This window comes from Oncorhynchus masou, chromosome 18 (assembly GCF_036934945.1).
Source record: "Oncorhynchus masou masou isolate Uvic2021 chromosome 18, UVic_Omas_1.1, whole genome shotgun sequence".
In the NCBI taxonomy this organism is placed as follows: Eukaryota; Metazoa; Chordata; class Actinopteri; order Salmoniformes; family Salmonidae; genus Oncorhynchus; species Oncorhynchus masou.
Genome location: NC_088229.1, coordinates 16422740 through 16439506, shown reverse-complemented (window position 1 = coordinate 16439506; position 16767 = coordinate 16422740). Strand labels below are relative to the sequence as shown.

Sequence of the window (16767 nt, the reverse complement as noted above, 5' to 3'; positions counted from 1 at the left end):
TCATTTGTGTAAAACTACCTACCCCAATAAGACCAAAACAAGTTCCATAGACAATTTATAATATTTAGTCATTTTAGGAATATACATACTGTATATACACAACCCTGACACTTAAAAAAATCCCACATTGCTCAAATCATCTATTAATATATTTGTTATAACATTAGAATTATAAAAGTACTTATGAAACATGATTTGCGTGAAGGAGAGATTGGAATTAGCTGTATGTGAAGATCAAGCAGCATTTGTCTGCCGAAGTATACAGAAAATTAAGATCTTACTGTTGCAATGTTAACTGCAGAAGGAGAAGTCTGTCACTATTGTTGTTTCAGAAAGGAGTGGTGCAATGACATCATCCCATATCCTTTATTTATTCATGTCTGACACCTGTGTAAATTACCTCATCATACTTACTGGACTCTCCCTCGGTCTCTCACGTTTTCTCTTTTGCATCTGTCTCTTGTTCTCTTTTGCCCTCTCTTTTCTCTGTCTCGTAATTGGCTCTCTTTTTCCTCTCATAATCTTGAATATGCATTCATGCACACTGCCACCGGTGCTCTCAGAGAGTAATAACTCACTATGTGACATTGGTATTGAAGGCTAGCCAGCAGCACCCTTTGTCCCAGTGCTGTTTGTCCTTATAGAGTTTCCCATGGCCTGAGCTACCCAGCTTTGAGGTGAAGGGGATAGCTAGATGAGTGTCTCGGTTCCAATCTCCATACCACTTAATATAAAGCAATGCATTAGGCATGTATAGTATTCTAACTAGTGTGCTAGGATGGACATTTGAAAAGAGCCCGTGAGTATTTACAGGTGATCCACCACATAGCTCTGGTAGGGATGCCCCAGCAGTCTCTCCACCTGCGCCTTGGGCACGACCCAACAACTTCCCAGGTGACCTTTCCTCACTGTGTCCTTCAGGGTCTTGTCCTGTAGGGTGACGGGCATGTTTATCACCCCCCACCTCAGCACCCCCTCTTTACTGGGCTGACGCAGTGTGTCACGAGGGTCCTTCATCAGCGTGACACGCATGTCAGCATGCTGGAACTGGCCTGTTGGGACAAGAGAACAATCACTAAATCATTACATATTTTTCTAAATCCCTTTATACAGCAGGGGCTTTAGGGTCAGGTGCAAAAAGACAAAGAAACCCATTTAAAGTAATTGAAGGGTGATAAATTAATGTACCCAGTAGGCCTTTGGTTGAAAGAGAGAGGCCCTGTCCGTCAGTGATGTAGAATCCGAGGTGTGCCATCTGCAGGTAGCTGGGGTGTCTGTAGTGGTGGAAGAGAACCAGGAAACGAATGTCCTTCGTCAGCTCGATCCAACAGCTCTGATGGAAGTCATCTCTGCTTTCCATGGAAACCATCACACCCTGCCTTGTAACAGATCCCTCCTGATTGGTGTGTAGGGTGTCCTGCCCCTCCCCCTCCACCACCACAGCATCCAATGAGAGGGTGATCATTATGGCGCCCAGCACACCTGTCCCGCCCCTGGTGGAGATGGTTATCTGGTCAAAGTATGTACGGGAACGGTCTTCGACGTCTTGTTTGGACGGAGCCCACATCAAATGACCATCCACCATGATACCTTCAGTGAGAGGAAGGCAATGGTTAATATATATATATACATATATACACAGTGGGGCAAAAAAGTATTTAGTCAGCTACCAATTGTGTAAGTTCTCCCACTTAAAAAGGTGAGAGAGGCCTGTAATTTTCATCATAGGTACACTTCAACTATGACAGACAAAATGAGGAAAAAAATCCAGAAAATCTACATGCTTTGCAAGTAGGAAAACCTGCAAAATCGGCAGTGTATCAAATACTTGTTCTCCCCACTGTATGTATGTATGTATGTATGTATGTATGTATATATATATATATATATATATATATATATATATATATATATATATATATATATATATATATATATATGCATTAACAGGATTAATGTGTTCGTATTAATGAGTTCCTATACAATGTCAGTGTGCTTCTCAAATTATACGGCACATTGCTAAAATGAAATTGCATGCCAGTAATATAATATGAGAGTTCTGGACTTGTCTTGGTAGTCTGTGCTGACTAACCTCTCTCTGAGTCTTCCAGCAGTCTCAGTACATCGTTGGCCCTGCCATCCACCGTGAAACAGAGATTCTGTTTCAGTTTAGGGAGTTGGACCACAAAGTGAGGGTCTCCATCAACTTCGGAATAAAACATGTTGGACATTAAGAAAAACAGGTGAGAAACATTAACTTTCAGTCATATGTTATGTCGTGTAGGCCCCTTACCAGAAGAGGAGAAGACTCTGACAGAGCTCAGTCTGGAGGGGGGGGGCGGCCCTGGAAGGACAACAGTGGCAATCTCATCTATCTGAAGCACTGAAACCAATGACAGGTCAGAGCCTGGGTCTGAAGTATATTAATCTTATGCTAGACTACATAGAAATACTTACAAGGATTTGATGCTGATTCATCCCCTGTAAACATACAAATTCCAAAAAAAGATGTTAAACATCTGTATCAACTTAGAAACATAAAGTATCCACATGGACAACACAACTAAACAGTTATATACACACACACATTTATGTATATACATCTAGAAACTATGACTTACAGGAATCATAGTCAAGGTCATTGTCGTAGGTTGCATCATAATCTGAAAGATGAAGTCAGACGGACATCATTAGACACCAGACAAACATACCCTCTCCCTGAGCTGGTCTAGGGGCTGTCATCAGAATCTCTATAGGGGAAACACATTTTAATATACAACATTTATGTTGTTACAGTGAATCTATTTTTCATGGCAGGGAAGTAAGAGAGAACCCACCTTTAACCACCTCCATATCTAAAGGAAGACCCGGAGGAAAAAAGATTACAGTTTAAAGCACCACTTCATCACTTAATACATTTTGTGCAATAGAATGGTTAAATCTACTGGCACACTCTTACATAAAAATGTTTCCAAAAGGATTCCAGCAGTCCCCAAAGGAGAACCCTTTTTGGTTCCAGGTAGAACCCGCTGTGCAAAAGGTCCTACATGAAACTCATAGGGGTTCTACCTAGAACCTAAAAGGATTCTTCAAAGGGGTCTCCTATGGGTACAGCCGAAGAACACTTTTAGGTTCTAGATAGAGAAAAAGGTGCTCAGTGTGTGCTTGATTCACCTTTTCTCTGGAGCTGATTGGAAGTAGAGACATCTGGTGGAGAGAAGTGGAACATGTCACAACTCAGGGCAGATTGATAGTACAGTGCCCGTGGTGCATTCGATTGTACATTTACATTTTAGTCATTTAGCAGATGCTCTTTTCTAGTGCGACATACAGTTAGAGTCAAGAAGATCTTTGAAAGAGAGCGAGAAAGTTGATCAGAGACAGCACACAAGTGTTTTGGAAAGAAAAGGGATACAGGTCTATAGTTTAACATCAGAGGAGTCAAGTGTTGGTTTCTTGAGGAGGGGAGCAGCTCAAGACATTTTGAAGTCAGAGGGGACGCAAACAGTGGTCAATGATGAGTTAATGAGGGAAATGACGAATAGGAGGTCTCCAGAGATGGTCTGGAGAAGGCGATGGGGTTGAGCAGGCAGGTTGTCGGGTGGCCAGACCTCACTCGTTGCAGGATAAAACTTTTTTACATCCGTACATCCGAACATCACACCTGCGGAACAGGTACAGGATGTCAACAACATCTGCCCGAATTACACCAGGAACGCACAATCCCTCCATCAGTGCTCAGACTGTCCGCAATAAGCCAAGAGAGGCTGGACTGAGGGAGTGTAGGCCTGTTGTAAGGCAGGTCCTCACCAGACATCACCGGCAACAACGTCACCTATGGGCACAAACCCACCATCGCTGGACCAGGCAGGACTGGCAAAAAGTGGTTTTGTCTCACCAGGGGTGATGGTCGGATTCGCATTTATCATTGAAGTAATGAGCATTACAGAGCCCTGTACTCTTGAGCGGGATAAATTTGGAGGTGGAGGGTCTGTCATGGTCTGGGGCGGTGTGTCTCAGCATCATCGGACTGAGCTTGCTATCATTGCAGGCAATCTCAACGCTGTGCATTACAGGGAAGACATCCTCCTTCCTCATGTGGTACCCTTCCTGCAGGCTCATCCTAACATGACCCTCCAGCATGACAATGCCACCAGCCATACTGCTCATTCTGTGCGTGATTTCCTGCAAGACAGGAATGTCAGTGTTCTGCCATGGCCAGCGAAGAGCCCAGATCTCAATCCAATGGAGCACGTTTGGGACCTGTTGGATCGGAGGGTGAGGGCTAGGGTCATTCCCCCCAGAAATGTCCGGGAACTTGCAGGTGCCTTGGTGGAAGACTGGGGTAACATCTCACAGCAAGAACTGGCAAATCTGGTGCAGTCCATGAGGAGGAGATGCACTGCAGTACTTAATGCAGCTGGTGGCCACACCAGATACTTACTGTTACTTTTGATTTTGACCCCCCCTTTGTTCAAGGACACATTATTCAATTTCTGTTAGTCACAGGTCTGTGGAACTTGTTCAGTTTATGTCTCAGTTGTTGTGTCTTGTTATGGTCATACAAATATTTACACATGTTAAGTTTGCTGAAAATAAACGCAGTTGATTGTGAGGGGACACTTCTTTTTTTGTTGAGTTTGTGTTCACTTTAACCGCAAGCAATTCAAAATGTTTGGCTTTGGTAATCGAGAGAATTGCAGAGGTGTTAAACTCGGATTTAACATGAATTGCAACCCCTCCTCCTTTACTCATCCGATCTGTTCTAAAAACCGTGTACCCATCAATAGAAATCGAGTTATTTGACACAGACTTCTTTAGTCAAGTTTCTGATAAAGCCTTTGTCTGCATTTGTCATTTTGGCCCATATTCTAATCATGTCTATTTTTGTAAATAGACATCTGACATTAACATGCAAGAGGCCTAAACCTGTTCTGTTTTTGAAATCATAGGGAGTCGGTAGAGATCGCATGGTATCTACCGGCCCAGGGTTTGGTCACACGTTACCAGAGATCAACAATAAAAGCATAACAATAAACCTGTTGTCCAATGCGTGAGGACTTGGCAGAGCCAGCACCATTGTCAATAAAACAAACAGTCTTTTGACACAGAATTATTTTTGTCATTCAATAGTTTGAGATTTTGGAAGTATGTCATCAAGTGTAGGTCCAGTTGCGTTTGAGAGTGGTACAAATGCAATTGCAGAGAGAGACCAAGTTCCTGGTGGTATTGACATTATGGTCTCGGAGAGTTTGCAAATTGTAGGGCATATAAGGCGAAGATAATTCACTCACCCATTGATCATTCAGCCCATTTAATCCATGATGGCATTGAGTAAAGAGCAAGCACAGTAACAGATACACAATGTCAGTTGTTAGAGGTATTTCAGCACAAGTGTGCAACGACCAGTAGACGTTGTCTACAGTCGTGGCCAAAAGTTTTGAGAATGACACATATATTGATTTCCAAAGTTTGCTGCTTCAGTGTCTTTAGATATTGTTGTCAGATGTTACTATGGAATACTGAAGTATAATTACAAGCATTTCATAAGTGTCAAAGGCTTTTATTGACAATTACATGAAGTTGATGCAAAGAGTCAATATTTGCAGTGCTGACCCTTCTTTTCAAGACCTCTGCAATCTGCCCTGGCATGCTGTCAATTAACTTTTGGGCCACATTCTGACTGATGGCAGCCCATTCTTGCATAATCAATGCTTAGAGTTTTTCAGAATTTGTGGGGTATTGTTGGTCTATCCGCCTCTTGAGGATTGAACACAAGTTCTCAATGGGATTAAGGTCTGGGGAGTTTCCTGGCCATGGACCCAAAATATCTATGTTTTGTTCCCAGAGCCACTTACTTATCACCTTTTCCTTATGGCAAGGTGCTCCATCATGCTGGAAAAGGCATTGTTCGTCACCAAACTGTTCCTGGATGGTTGGGAGAAGTTGATCTCGGAGGACGTGTTGGTACTGTTCTTCATTCATGGCCGTGTTCTTAAACAAAATTGTGAGTGAGCCCACTGTCTTGGCTGAGAAACAACCTCACACATGAATGGTCTCAGGATGCTTTACTGTTGGCATGACACAGGACTGATGGAGGCGCTCACCTTGTCTTCTCCGGACAAGCTTTTTTCCGGATGCCCCAAATAATCGGAAAGGGGATATATCAGAGAAAATGACTTTACCCCAGTCCTCAGCAGTCCAATCCTTTTATTATATATATCCCATTTAGCAGACGCTTTTGTCCAAAGCGACTTACAAGTCGGCTGGGGCCACTACTTTTGCATATGGGTGGCCCCAGTGGGAATAGAACCCACGACGCTTGGCGTTGCAAGCGCCATGCTCTACCGACTGAGCCACACAGGACCCGCAGTTGCAAATGAGAACTTGTTCTCTACTAGCCTACCTGGTTAAATAAAGGTGTAATGGTCTGGGTCTGTACCTTTTACAGAATATCAGTTTGTCCCTGATGTTTTTCCTGGACAGAAGTGGCTTCTTTACATAATTGATATTGTAGCATCTGTCAACAGACTGGGATGCGACGACTAACAAAGAACATTGTTCCAGTGAGCTGTTTTTTTTGTCACTGATCATTTGGACAAATCACGATTTTGCAGGTGCTCGCATCTTTACAATTTCGGAAGGGAAGGGACATTTGACCCATAGACTTGCACGGAACTTTGAGAGAGAAGGGGGAGGAGCTACCATTCTAGTTTATTTTCTAAGATCTGGCACAATTACGCAAGATTTTAGTTCTGGGTTTCCGAGATAAGTGGAAGACCTACCCAATAGTCCTGCAGCCTCCCACAGTTTTGGTCCGTCTGTAACGCCTGGCATGGGGGAAAACGTGGCAGAGACAAAGGTGGCAATCTGGTCCACATCTGGGTCTGTGTCTGTGTTACTGCCCTGTGGAGCTGGAGTAGGAGGGACATACTTAAGACTGTACAGGTGTGTGGTGACCTGAGGTTGGTTGGCATCAGCGGCAGACATGGTGGTGTTTTCTGAGGAAGAGAAGGATGAGAGGGATGAGAGGGATATTCTAAGTGGCGGGAGGGCTGTTCTAACAGAGATGGGCAGGGGCGTAGTGGGTTTCCCAGGCTGTGGAGCAGGGGTTGGGTCGGCTCTGACTGAGGTGGTGGTGGTAGTGGAGGTAGTGGTTTTCACAGTTGTAGGGACTGTAGTCTTTACTGTTTTGCGTTGGGTGGTAGTGGTGGTGGTTGTAGGGATGGTCTTCACTGTGGTGGGTGCAGGGGTTGTGGTGGTGGTTTTCCCAGGTGCAGGAGCGGTGGCTGTTTTGAGCAAGTTGGGCAGGGGGGTACTGACTATTCTGGCAGGAAGGGCAGGAGCAGTTTTAGGAGAGCTGGGAGGAGGGGTAGAGATTTTCCCTGAGAGAGGGACAGGGACGGTTTTGACAGCACTGGGGCTGGGGGTGGTAGTTGTAGTCGTTTTCTTGGGGGATGGTGGAGCCACTGTTTTCACTGGGTTGGGTTTTGTTGGTGGGGTGGAGCCCTTTCTGGGTTGAGGTGGAGGCTTTGTGACAAGAGGGTCTGGTTTAGCTTTGATCATCCTGGGCTTTTTCACAGGGATTGAGGAGGCTATGTTGGTGGCAGGTGTGTGGGCTACTGTGGTTGTTGTAGTACCTGTGGTGGTGGTGGGTCGAACCGTTGTAGTTGACGCTGAGGTAGGAATTTCATCAGCATCAGGCTTAACTACAATGAGGGAAGTAACAGGAGTGACAAAGTTGTACTTGAGGGAGAGGTTGGTGGCCTTCTCTCCCAGCAGTTTCTGTATGTTAGGGTCAGTGGTGTTCAGTTTGGCCAGCAGCAGCTCTTTGATAGTGAAGTAAGCCCAGAGACGCTGTACAAAGCTGGGGATCCCATCCATGCCCCCAGGGCAGCCCATAGAGAGCACTGTCCTATTCCCCTCTCCATTAGACACCAACACCTCATTCTCCACCTTCACCTTCTGCTTGGAGCCACTGGCTGTCAGAGACACCTGAGATGAAAATACAAAAATAGAGAAGAGAAGATAAGAGAAGATACATCTTTATTGGCCATTACAATATGAATAATTCAAGTGGACATTTCTTTTCATCTTATGGTATAAACAATTGACAAACACAGATCAAGCAACATGATCTAAATGACACAAACCTTCAGGTCCCTGACCCCTGGCTTGACCTTCCCAGTGACCACCAGCTCGGAGCCCTGGAAGTAGTTAGGGAAGAGGGAGCGTGTGACGTCAAAGGCCTGGTCGTCCATGTAGGTCAGCTGGATGTCTGACAGTAGCGGGCTGGCCACCTCATCGTAGAATCCCTTCAGCTGGAGTGCGGCGTCCGCATCCTCGTACACCATCCTCGCCACGCCGCGGTTGTCCAGTGCCAGGCGCCGTAGCAAAGGGAAGTCGGCGTCATCACCGAAAGCCAGGCCGAACAGAGAGGTGGCCCCTAGGGCGCTCTTAGCGTTGCTCAGGATGATGTCACCGGATGTCACGCCGATGGTAGCCTCACCGTCCGTCAGGAAGATGACCAGAGGGACCCGGCGGGTACCACCGGAGGAGGAGGGAGGGTTGACCAGCTGGGCGGCTGAGAGGAGGGCTGCATTGATGTTGGTCCCTGGAGGATAGAGGAACAAATGGGAAGGAGGCGTGGAGCAGAGAGGGAGGGTTGGCGGTGGAAGGAATGGAGGATGCAGAAGAGGATGCAGAAGAGGAGGAAAATGAGGAGTCAGAAGATGGAATGGAATGAAGAAGAGAGAAATACCGACAGTGTTTTCATGGTCTTGTCAAGTTGCTGCAGATATATTGCAATTCAAGTACATCAGACTCAATCCCACTCACATCCTTCAGCGATGATCCTCTTGACAAAGTCCTTAGCGTCTCGTATGTTAATCCGCGTGGCCCTCACTGTGCGACCCTTCCTCCAGGTGTGTACCTTGTCTGAGAAAGTGATGATGTTGAAGTGGTCCTCCTCACGCAGGTCCCCCAGGATAGTGGACATCGCCTGCTTTGTCTGGTCCACACAAATGCAGAGAGAAGAGAAAGGATAATTTATTGATCTATATAATGTAGAGTCAATGTTGTCATTCTTGTCTAAATGAATGGGGTGCATCTGGGTGCAATGTGAAAGAGGTAAAGGTGTAGGATCTTAATTGGATCACTTTTGTAGCTGAGAATTTTGCAGGAAATGCAGATGAGCTTCGTGATTTACACAAATTCACTGAAATCCCACACTAACACACGGTTACTGTATATTAACAATATTGCACTTTTCATGTAGCATACCTTTGTCAAGCTAATAGCCTAACCACCGATCAAGCATCATTATGGACTAAACGTTCAAATCCTGTTGCTGCATTATTTTGCTGTGACAATATAGGTCAAATAAATAAATACATCTGTAATACTTCTACTGTACCTGTTTGATCTTGGTGCCAATCATGGAGCCACTGACATCAATGACAAAGATTACATCCTTGGGGACAACAGGAAGCCCCCGAGGTGCAAAGTAGTGGACAAAGTATCCATCAAACACCTGAGAGAGGCCAAAAGAAGAGAATAATAACTCACTTGATGAGATTATTGTCTCACTAGATACTGTCATTTGTACAGTATTTGTTGTGTATGACTTTGGTCCTAGACAGTGTGTAATGCTTGTGCAAGCGTGCAATACATGGGTGTGTGTGTGTGATGACCTGTATGTCCCCAATGAGGTCACTGAGTTCTACATCGTACTGGATGATGTAGTCAGCGTTGAGTCCCTTAGAAGAGGCACTGCTCTGCTGCTGCAGGCTGGGGCTGTAGTGCACACGAGCACAACGAGGGTTCTGCTGGACCTGGGTGGAGGCTGGAGCCTCAGACTCACCTGGATGGAAGAGAAGGGAGACCAGAGAACACCCAGTCAGTTCACAGACAATCATTGTGCATGTTTGAGATATACTACAGTATGTTGAAGTCGGACTGCACACAATCACACAAACACAAATCACCCTACTATACAATAACTACTCATTATTATTTTTTAAGTTTTAATTGTCACTGATAGGTTTGGTTTCTGAGCTTTAACTATAATTAATCATTAGTTATAAAATAGACATGAGGGGTGCCATAATGAAGCTTGGGAGGGGCTGAGTGCAGGGAACATGGTCACATATGGCAGTACTAACAAGGGGAAGAACCGTTTAAGGCCCATATCACTCAGCTCCCTGACTAGCAATAATGATGCAATGTTTAGTGATGAGGAGGAGACTCCACCCAAAGTGGCGTATGCACACTACCATGGGGGAAACCATGTTTTTTGTCTAATGCAGTTGTATTGACCCTCTGGGCAGAATAAACTTGGTTTGAAGCTTCCATAGTGTCCATTGAGTTTGTACTCTGAAAATTAGAACCTAACATCACACACCGGATAGGTGCAGTGAAACGTGTTGTTTTACAGGGTCAGCCATAGTAGTACAGCAGCCTTGAAGCAATTTAGTGTTAAGTGCCTTGCTCAATATTTTTCACCTTGTCGGCTCAGCTATTCCAACCAGTAACATTTCGGTTACCGTCTCAATGCTCGTCCCAATGCTCTAACCACTGGGCTACCTGCCATTAGTGATTTTGCGCCCTGACTTGCTCAAACTGATGCCCTAAACATGCTGATTGTATTACAACTAGTACTACTACTTTGACAATGAACATTGATGGTTGTCTTTCCTATGTTACCTGTGACAGTGTTGGAGAGCAGTCGACTGGTCTTCAGTGGGAGGACCTTGATGAAGCTGAGTCCTGTCCTCTCTGCAATACTGACGTCCAGGGTGAGGTTAGTCACCAGTCCTCCAGGCCTCAGACCCAGGGTCAGTTCATAGCGACCCAACCTGCGGGGCAGCAGCTCCTCGTAGGACAGAGAGAAGGACATCCGGGTCCCCGAGGGAACACTCACCGCCACGCGGAACTTCTCGATCTCCCTCTCTCTGAGACCACAGCAGAGGAGAAACAACAGAGAAAGACAGTATTGGAGTGATGGTGTCAGTGGTCTATGGTGAACCTGAAAGAATGGCTGAGAGAGCATTGATGGAATGGAGTAGGATCCAGACTGAAGTGATGGAAAGATGTGAGTGGATGTAGTGGGTGGGTGATGGATGTCTGATTTGTACTGCAGAAAATCTAGAGAAAAATGGAAGTAGTTTCTTACTCTTTCACACAAAACATAGAAATCTGAATAAAACACATATCAAAGAGTGAATGTGGTATCAAATACTTTTTCAGACTGACTTGGTGGCAACAAGTCCAGCTGTTTTTCCTTGTTTCTTGGCTGCGTCATACATCTTCCTGGCGACACTCCTCTCCTTCACCTGGGCAATGTACACTTTGTCATTTGAGGTGCTGTGGAATAAGAGGACAGAAATAAAGTTAAATAGCCCTCTGGGTAACTCAATGGTCAGACTATGTGAACAAACATGCTTTGGTCTCATAGATTGAAAACATCAAGGTTTATTGACAGTAAATAGACTTTCCTTTATGGTAACTATTTGTATTATCAGTCACGTGTTACAAAACAATAATATACAGTACTTCAAAGCATTCGAGATGGATTAAGATGGAGGACATCTTAGACATCTTTGTCCCAAAGCAAGCACCAGCTAGCATTGAGCTAGCCTCGAGCTAGGCCCATATACCAGCTAATTCTAGGGCTACAATACCTCCTTCGCCAATTAGCCTGGACCCTTTATTGTCGTCACGGAGCCTTGCCGATCCATCACGACTGGACTGCTGGCATGATCGCCCGATGTGGTCTCAACAGGCTATTCTGTTACGATGTCACCGAAGAACCATCTACTAGCCCCGACCCACAACCTTTTCTGAACGCTTTATCCCCTGCTCACCTAGCATAGCAGTGACTACCAAACGGCACCCTGACTCACCTATTGCTGCTCTTTTGACCCTATGATCACTCGGCTTCACTGATGATGCCACCTGGAGTCTTTCAATAACACAGTACCTCATTTTGTTTACCTGTCAGCCCCAGTCTCGAACTCAGGTCCTGAATGTAACTAACTGACCCGCTTTTCCCATTCATCGCCATTTACTCGTTGTTGTCTTAGCTCGCCTGATCAACACCTGTGAATGCTTAATGCCTCTCTCTAATGTCAATATCATTTACATTACATTTAAGTCATTTAGCAGACGCTCTTATCCAGAGCGACTTACAAATTGGTGAATTCACCTTCTGACATCAGTGGAACAGCCACTTTACAATAGTGCATCTAAATCATTTAAGGGGGGCTGAGAAGGATTGCTTTATCCTATCCTAGGTATTCCTTGAAGAGGTGGGGTTTCAGGTGTCTCCGGAAGGTGGTGATTGACTCCGCTGTCCTGGCGTCGTGAGGGAGTTTGTTCCACCATTGGGGGGCCAGAGCAGCGAACAGTTTTGACTGGGCTGAGCGGGAACTGTACTTCCTCAGTGGTAGGGAGGCGAGCAGGCCAGAGGTGGATGAACGCAGTGCCCTTGTTTGGGTGTAGGGCCTGATCAGAGCCTGGAGATACTGCGGTGCCGTTCCCCTCACAGCTCCGTAGGCAAGCACCATGGTCTTGTAGCGGATGCGAGCTTCAACTGGAAGCCAGTGGAGAGAGCGGAGGAGCGGGGTGACGTGAGAGAACTTGGGAAGGTTGAACACCAGACGGGCTGCGGCGTTCTGGATGAGTTGTAGGGGTTTAATGGCACAGGCAGGGAGCCCAGCCAACAGCGAGTTGCAGTAATCCAGACGGGAGATGACAAGTGCCTGGATTAGGACCTGCGCCGCTTCCTGTGTGAGGCAGGGGCGTACTCTGCGGATGTTGTAGAGCATGAACCTACAGGAACGGGCCACCGCCTTGATGTTAGTTGAGAACGACAGGGTGTTGTCCAGGATCACGCCAAGGTTCTTAGCGCTCTGGGAGGAGGAAACAATGGAGTTGTCAACCGTGATGGCGAGATCATGGAACGGGCAGTCCTTCCCCGGGAGGAAGAGCAGCTCCGTCTTGCCGAGGTTCAGCTTGAGGTGGTGATCCGTCATCCACACTGATATGTCTGCCAGACATGCAGAGATGCGATTCGCCACCTGGTCATCAGAAGGGGAAAGGAGAAGATTAATTGTGTGTCGTCTGCATAGCAATGATAGGAGAGACCATGTGAGGTTATGACAGAGCCAAGTGACTTGGTGTATAGCGAGAATAGGAGAGGGCCTAGAACAGAGCCCTGGGGGACACCAGTGGTGAGAGCGCGTGGCGAGGAGACAGATTCTCGCCACGCCACCTGGTAGGAGCGACCTGTCAGGTAGGACGCAATCCAAGCGTGGGCCGCACCGGAGATGCCCAACTCGGAGAGGGTGGAGAGGAGGATCTGATGGTTCACAGTGTCGAAGGCAGCCGATAGGTCTAGAAGGATGAGAGCAGAGGAGAGAGAGTTAGCTTTAGCAGTGCGGAGCGCCTCCGTGATACAGAGAAGAGCAGTCTCAGTTGAATGACTAGTCTTGAAACCTGACTGATTTGGATCAAGAAGGTCATTCTGAGAGAGATAGCGGGAGAGCTGGCCAAGGACGGCACGTTCAAGAGTTTTGGAGAGAAAAGAAAGAAGGGATACTGGTCTGTAGTTGTTGACATCGGAGGGATCGAGTGTAGGTTTTTTCAGAAGGGGTGCAACTCTCGCTCTCTTGAAGACGGAAGGGACGTAGCCAGCGGTCAGGGATGAGTTGATGAGCGAGGTGAGGTAAGGGAGAAGGTCTCCGGAAATGGTCTGGAGAAGAAAGGAGGGGATAGGGTCAAGCGGGCAGGTTGTTGGGCGGCCGGCCGTCACAAGAAGCGAGATTTCATCTGGAGAGAGAGGGGAGAAAGAGGTCAGAGCACAGGGTAGGGCAGTGTGAGCAGAACCAGCGGTGTCGTTTGACTTAGCAAACGAGGATCGGATGTCGTCGACCTTCTTTTCAAAATGGTTGACGAAGTCATCTGCAGAGAGGGAGGAGGGGGGGAGGGGGAGGAGGATTCAGAAGGGAGGAGAAGGTGGCAAAGAGCTTCCTAGGGTTAGAGGCAGATGCTTGGAATTTAGAGTGGAAGAAAGTGGCTTTAGCAGCAGAGACAGAGGAGGAAAATGTAGAGAGGAGGGAGTGAAAGGATGCCAGGTCCGCAGGGAGGCGAGTTTTCCTCCATTTCCGCTCGGCTGCCCGGAGCACTGTTCTGTGAGCTCGCAATGAGTCGTCCGAGCCACGGAGCGGGAGGGGAGGACCGAGCCGGCCTGGAGGATAGGGGACATAGAGAGTCAAAGGATGCAGAAAGGGAAGAGAGGAGGGTTGAGGAGGCAGAATCGGAGATAGGTTGGAGAAGGTATGAGCAGAGGGAAGAGATGATAGGATGGAAGAGGAGAGAGTAGCGGGGGAGAGAGAGCGAAGGTTGGGACGGCGCGATACCATCCGAGTACGGGCAGTGTGGGAAGTGTTGGATGAGAGCGAGAGGGAAAAGGATACAAGGTAGTGGTCGGAGACTTGGAGGGGAGTTGCAATGAGGTTAGTGGAAGAACAGCATCTAGTAAAGATGAGGTCGAGCGTATTGCCTGCCTTGTGAGTAGGGGGGAAGGTGAGAGGGTGAGGTCAAAAGAGGAGAGGAGTGGAAAGAAGGAGGCAGAGAGGAATGAGTCAAAGGTAGACGTGGGGAGGTTAAAGTCGCCCAGGACTGTGAGAGGTGAGCCGTCCTCAGGAAAGGAGCTTATCAAGGCATCAAGCTCATTGATGAACTCTCCGAGGGAACCTGGAGGGCGATAAATGATAAGGATGTTAAGCTTGAAAGGGCTGGTAACTGTGACAGCATGGAATTCAAAGGAGGCGATAGACAGATGGGTAAGGGGAGAGAGAGAATGACCACTTGGGAGAGATGAGGATCCCGGTGCCACCACCCCGCTGACCAGAAGCTCTCGGGGTGTGCGAGAACACGTGGGCGGACGAAGAGAGAGCAGTAGGAGTAGCAGTGTTGTCTGTGGTGATCCATGTTTCCGTCAGTGCCAAGAAGTCGAGGGACTGGAGGGAGGCATAGGCTGAGATGAACTCTGCCTTGTTGGCCGCAGATCGGCAGTTCCAGAGGCTACCGGAGACCTGGAACTCCACGTGGGTCGTGCGCGCTGGGACCACCAGATTAGGTGGCCGCGGCCACGCGGTGTGGAGCGTTTGTATGGTCTGTGCAGAGAGGAGAGAACAGGGATAGATAGACACATAGTTGACAGGCTACAGAAGAGGCTACGCTAATGCAAAGGAGATTGGAATGACAAGTGGACTACACTTATCGAATGTTCAGAACGTTAAGCTTACGTAGCAAGAATCTTATTGACTAAAATGATTGAAATGATACAGTACTGCTGGAGTAGGCTAGCTGGCAGTGGCTACGTTGTTGACACTACACTAATCAAGTCGTTCCGTCGAGTGTAATAGTTTCTACAGTGCTGCTATTCGGGGGCTAGCTGGCTAGCTAGCAGTGTTGATTACGTAACGTTACGTTAAAAGAACGACAATAGCTGGCTAGCTAACCTAGAAAATCGCTCCAGACTACACAATTGTCTTAGATACAAAGACGGCTATGTAGCTAGCTACCTACGATCAAACAAATCAAACCGTTGGACTGTAATGAAGTGAAATGAAAATGTGATACTACCTGTGGAGCGAGGCGGAATGTTGACCGGGTTGTTGAAGTTCAATTCGGAAGACGTTGGCTAGCTGTTGGCTAGCTAGCTAGCAGTGACTCCTACGTTAAGGACGACAAATAGTTGGCTAGCTAACCTCGGTAAATTAAGATAATCACTCTAAGTCTACACACTCTAAACTACACAATTACCTTGGATCCGAAGACAGCAAAGACAACTATGTAGCTAGCTAACACTACACTAATCGAGTCGTTGAGTGTAATAGTTTCTACAGTGCTAGTGGACGTTAGCTAGCTGCTGTGCTAGTGGATGTTAGCTAGCTGCTGGGCAGAAAGCAGTGTAGACTACGTTAGGACGACGAAATACGATAATTACGCAATATCTTTGATACAAAGACGGCTATGTAGCTAGCTAAGAAGAAATTGCTAAGATTAGACAAATCAAACCGTTGTACTATATATGCCTTGCCTACTGCTGTCTTGGCTAGATCTTATTGTTTTATTTCACTGTAGCGCCCTCAGTCCCGCTCAACATGCCTTAGATAGCTCTTTTGTCCCACCCCAAACACATGCGGAGACCTCACCTGGCTTAACTGGTGCCTCCAGAGACGAAACCTCTCTCATTGTCACTCAACGCCTAGGTTTACCTCCACTGTACTCACAATCTATTGCAGAGACAGTCTACAAAGTTCTGTCATATTATCCAGGTCTGTGCCCAAACAGTTCGAGCTACAACTTTTAAAAATCCACCTTTCCAGAAATAAGTCTCTCACTGTTGCCGCTTGATATAGAAGTTAAATAAAGGTAAGACAAAAAATATATATACATGATGTCCAATAACACTCAAATGGACAGCAGATCATTGAAAGCTTATGGCAAATGTCATATGGCAAATGCCAAGTGTCACACAGCAAAAATCCAAAAGATGGCGAGCTCCACAGTAAATCTTCATACTGCAAATGCACATCAAGTCAATACTCAAGGGTGAAATTTAGAAAATTTGAAAACAAAATAAAAAAATGTATCACCCTCTAAAAAAGTGCTTTCTGGACCGTTTTTCGAAATTCTTTAGATTTTTGTTTTACAATTATACATGTATAAGAACTGTATGAACATACCTTTGTCATA

The 16767-nt window shown here is 46.5% G+C and overlaps 1 protein-coding gene across 2 annotated transcripts in view; it reads right to left on the bottom strand.

The window, feature by feature from the left end:
* Window positions 1–49: 49 nt before the first annotated feature.
* itih6 (inter-alpha-trypsin inhibitor heavy chain family member 6) overlaps window positions 50–16767 on the bottom strand; it is a 33003-nt gene continuing 16285 nt past the window's right edge. Inside the window, exons 4-19 of one of the 2 annotated variants that reach the window (XM_064922304.1) lie at window positions 11254–11364; window positions 10705–10952; window positions 9693–9862; window positions 9416–9532; window positions 8839–9010; window positions 8154–8614; window positions 7641–7995; window positions 6786–7001; window positions 3175–3207; window positions 2838–2855; window positions 2622–2663; window positions 2458–2481; window positions 2294–2344; window positions 2093–2206; window positions 1189–1590; window positions 50–1052 (exon numbers count right to left, since the gene is read on the bottom strand). In XM_064922304.1, coding sequence (XP_064778376.1) covers window positions 808–1052; window positions 1189–1590; window positions 2093–2206; window positions 2294–2344; window positions 2458–2481; window positions 2622–2663; window positions 2838–2855; window positions 3175–3207; window positions 6786–7001; window positions 7641–7995; window positions 8154–8614; window positions 8839–9010; window positions 9416–9532; window positions 9693–9862; window positions 10705–10952; window positions 11254–11364 — 2779 coding nt within the window. In that variant the 3' untranslated portion in view covers window positions 50–807. Of the gene's footprint in view, window positions 1053–1188; window positions 1591–2092; window positions 2207–2293; window positions 2345–2457; window positions 2482–2621; window positions 2664–2837; window positions 2856–3174; window positions 3208–6785; window positions 7996–8153; window positions 8615–8838; window positions 9011–9415; window positions 9533–9692; window positions 9863–10704; window positions 10953–11253; window positions 11365–16767 lie in introns of both variants that reach the window. The other variant, XM_064922303.1, reaches the window with a different exon arrangement.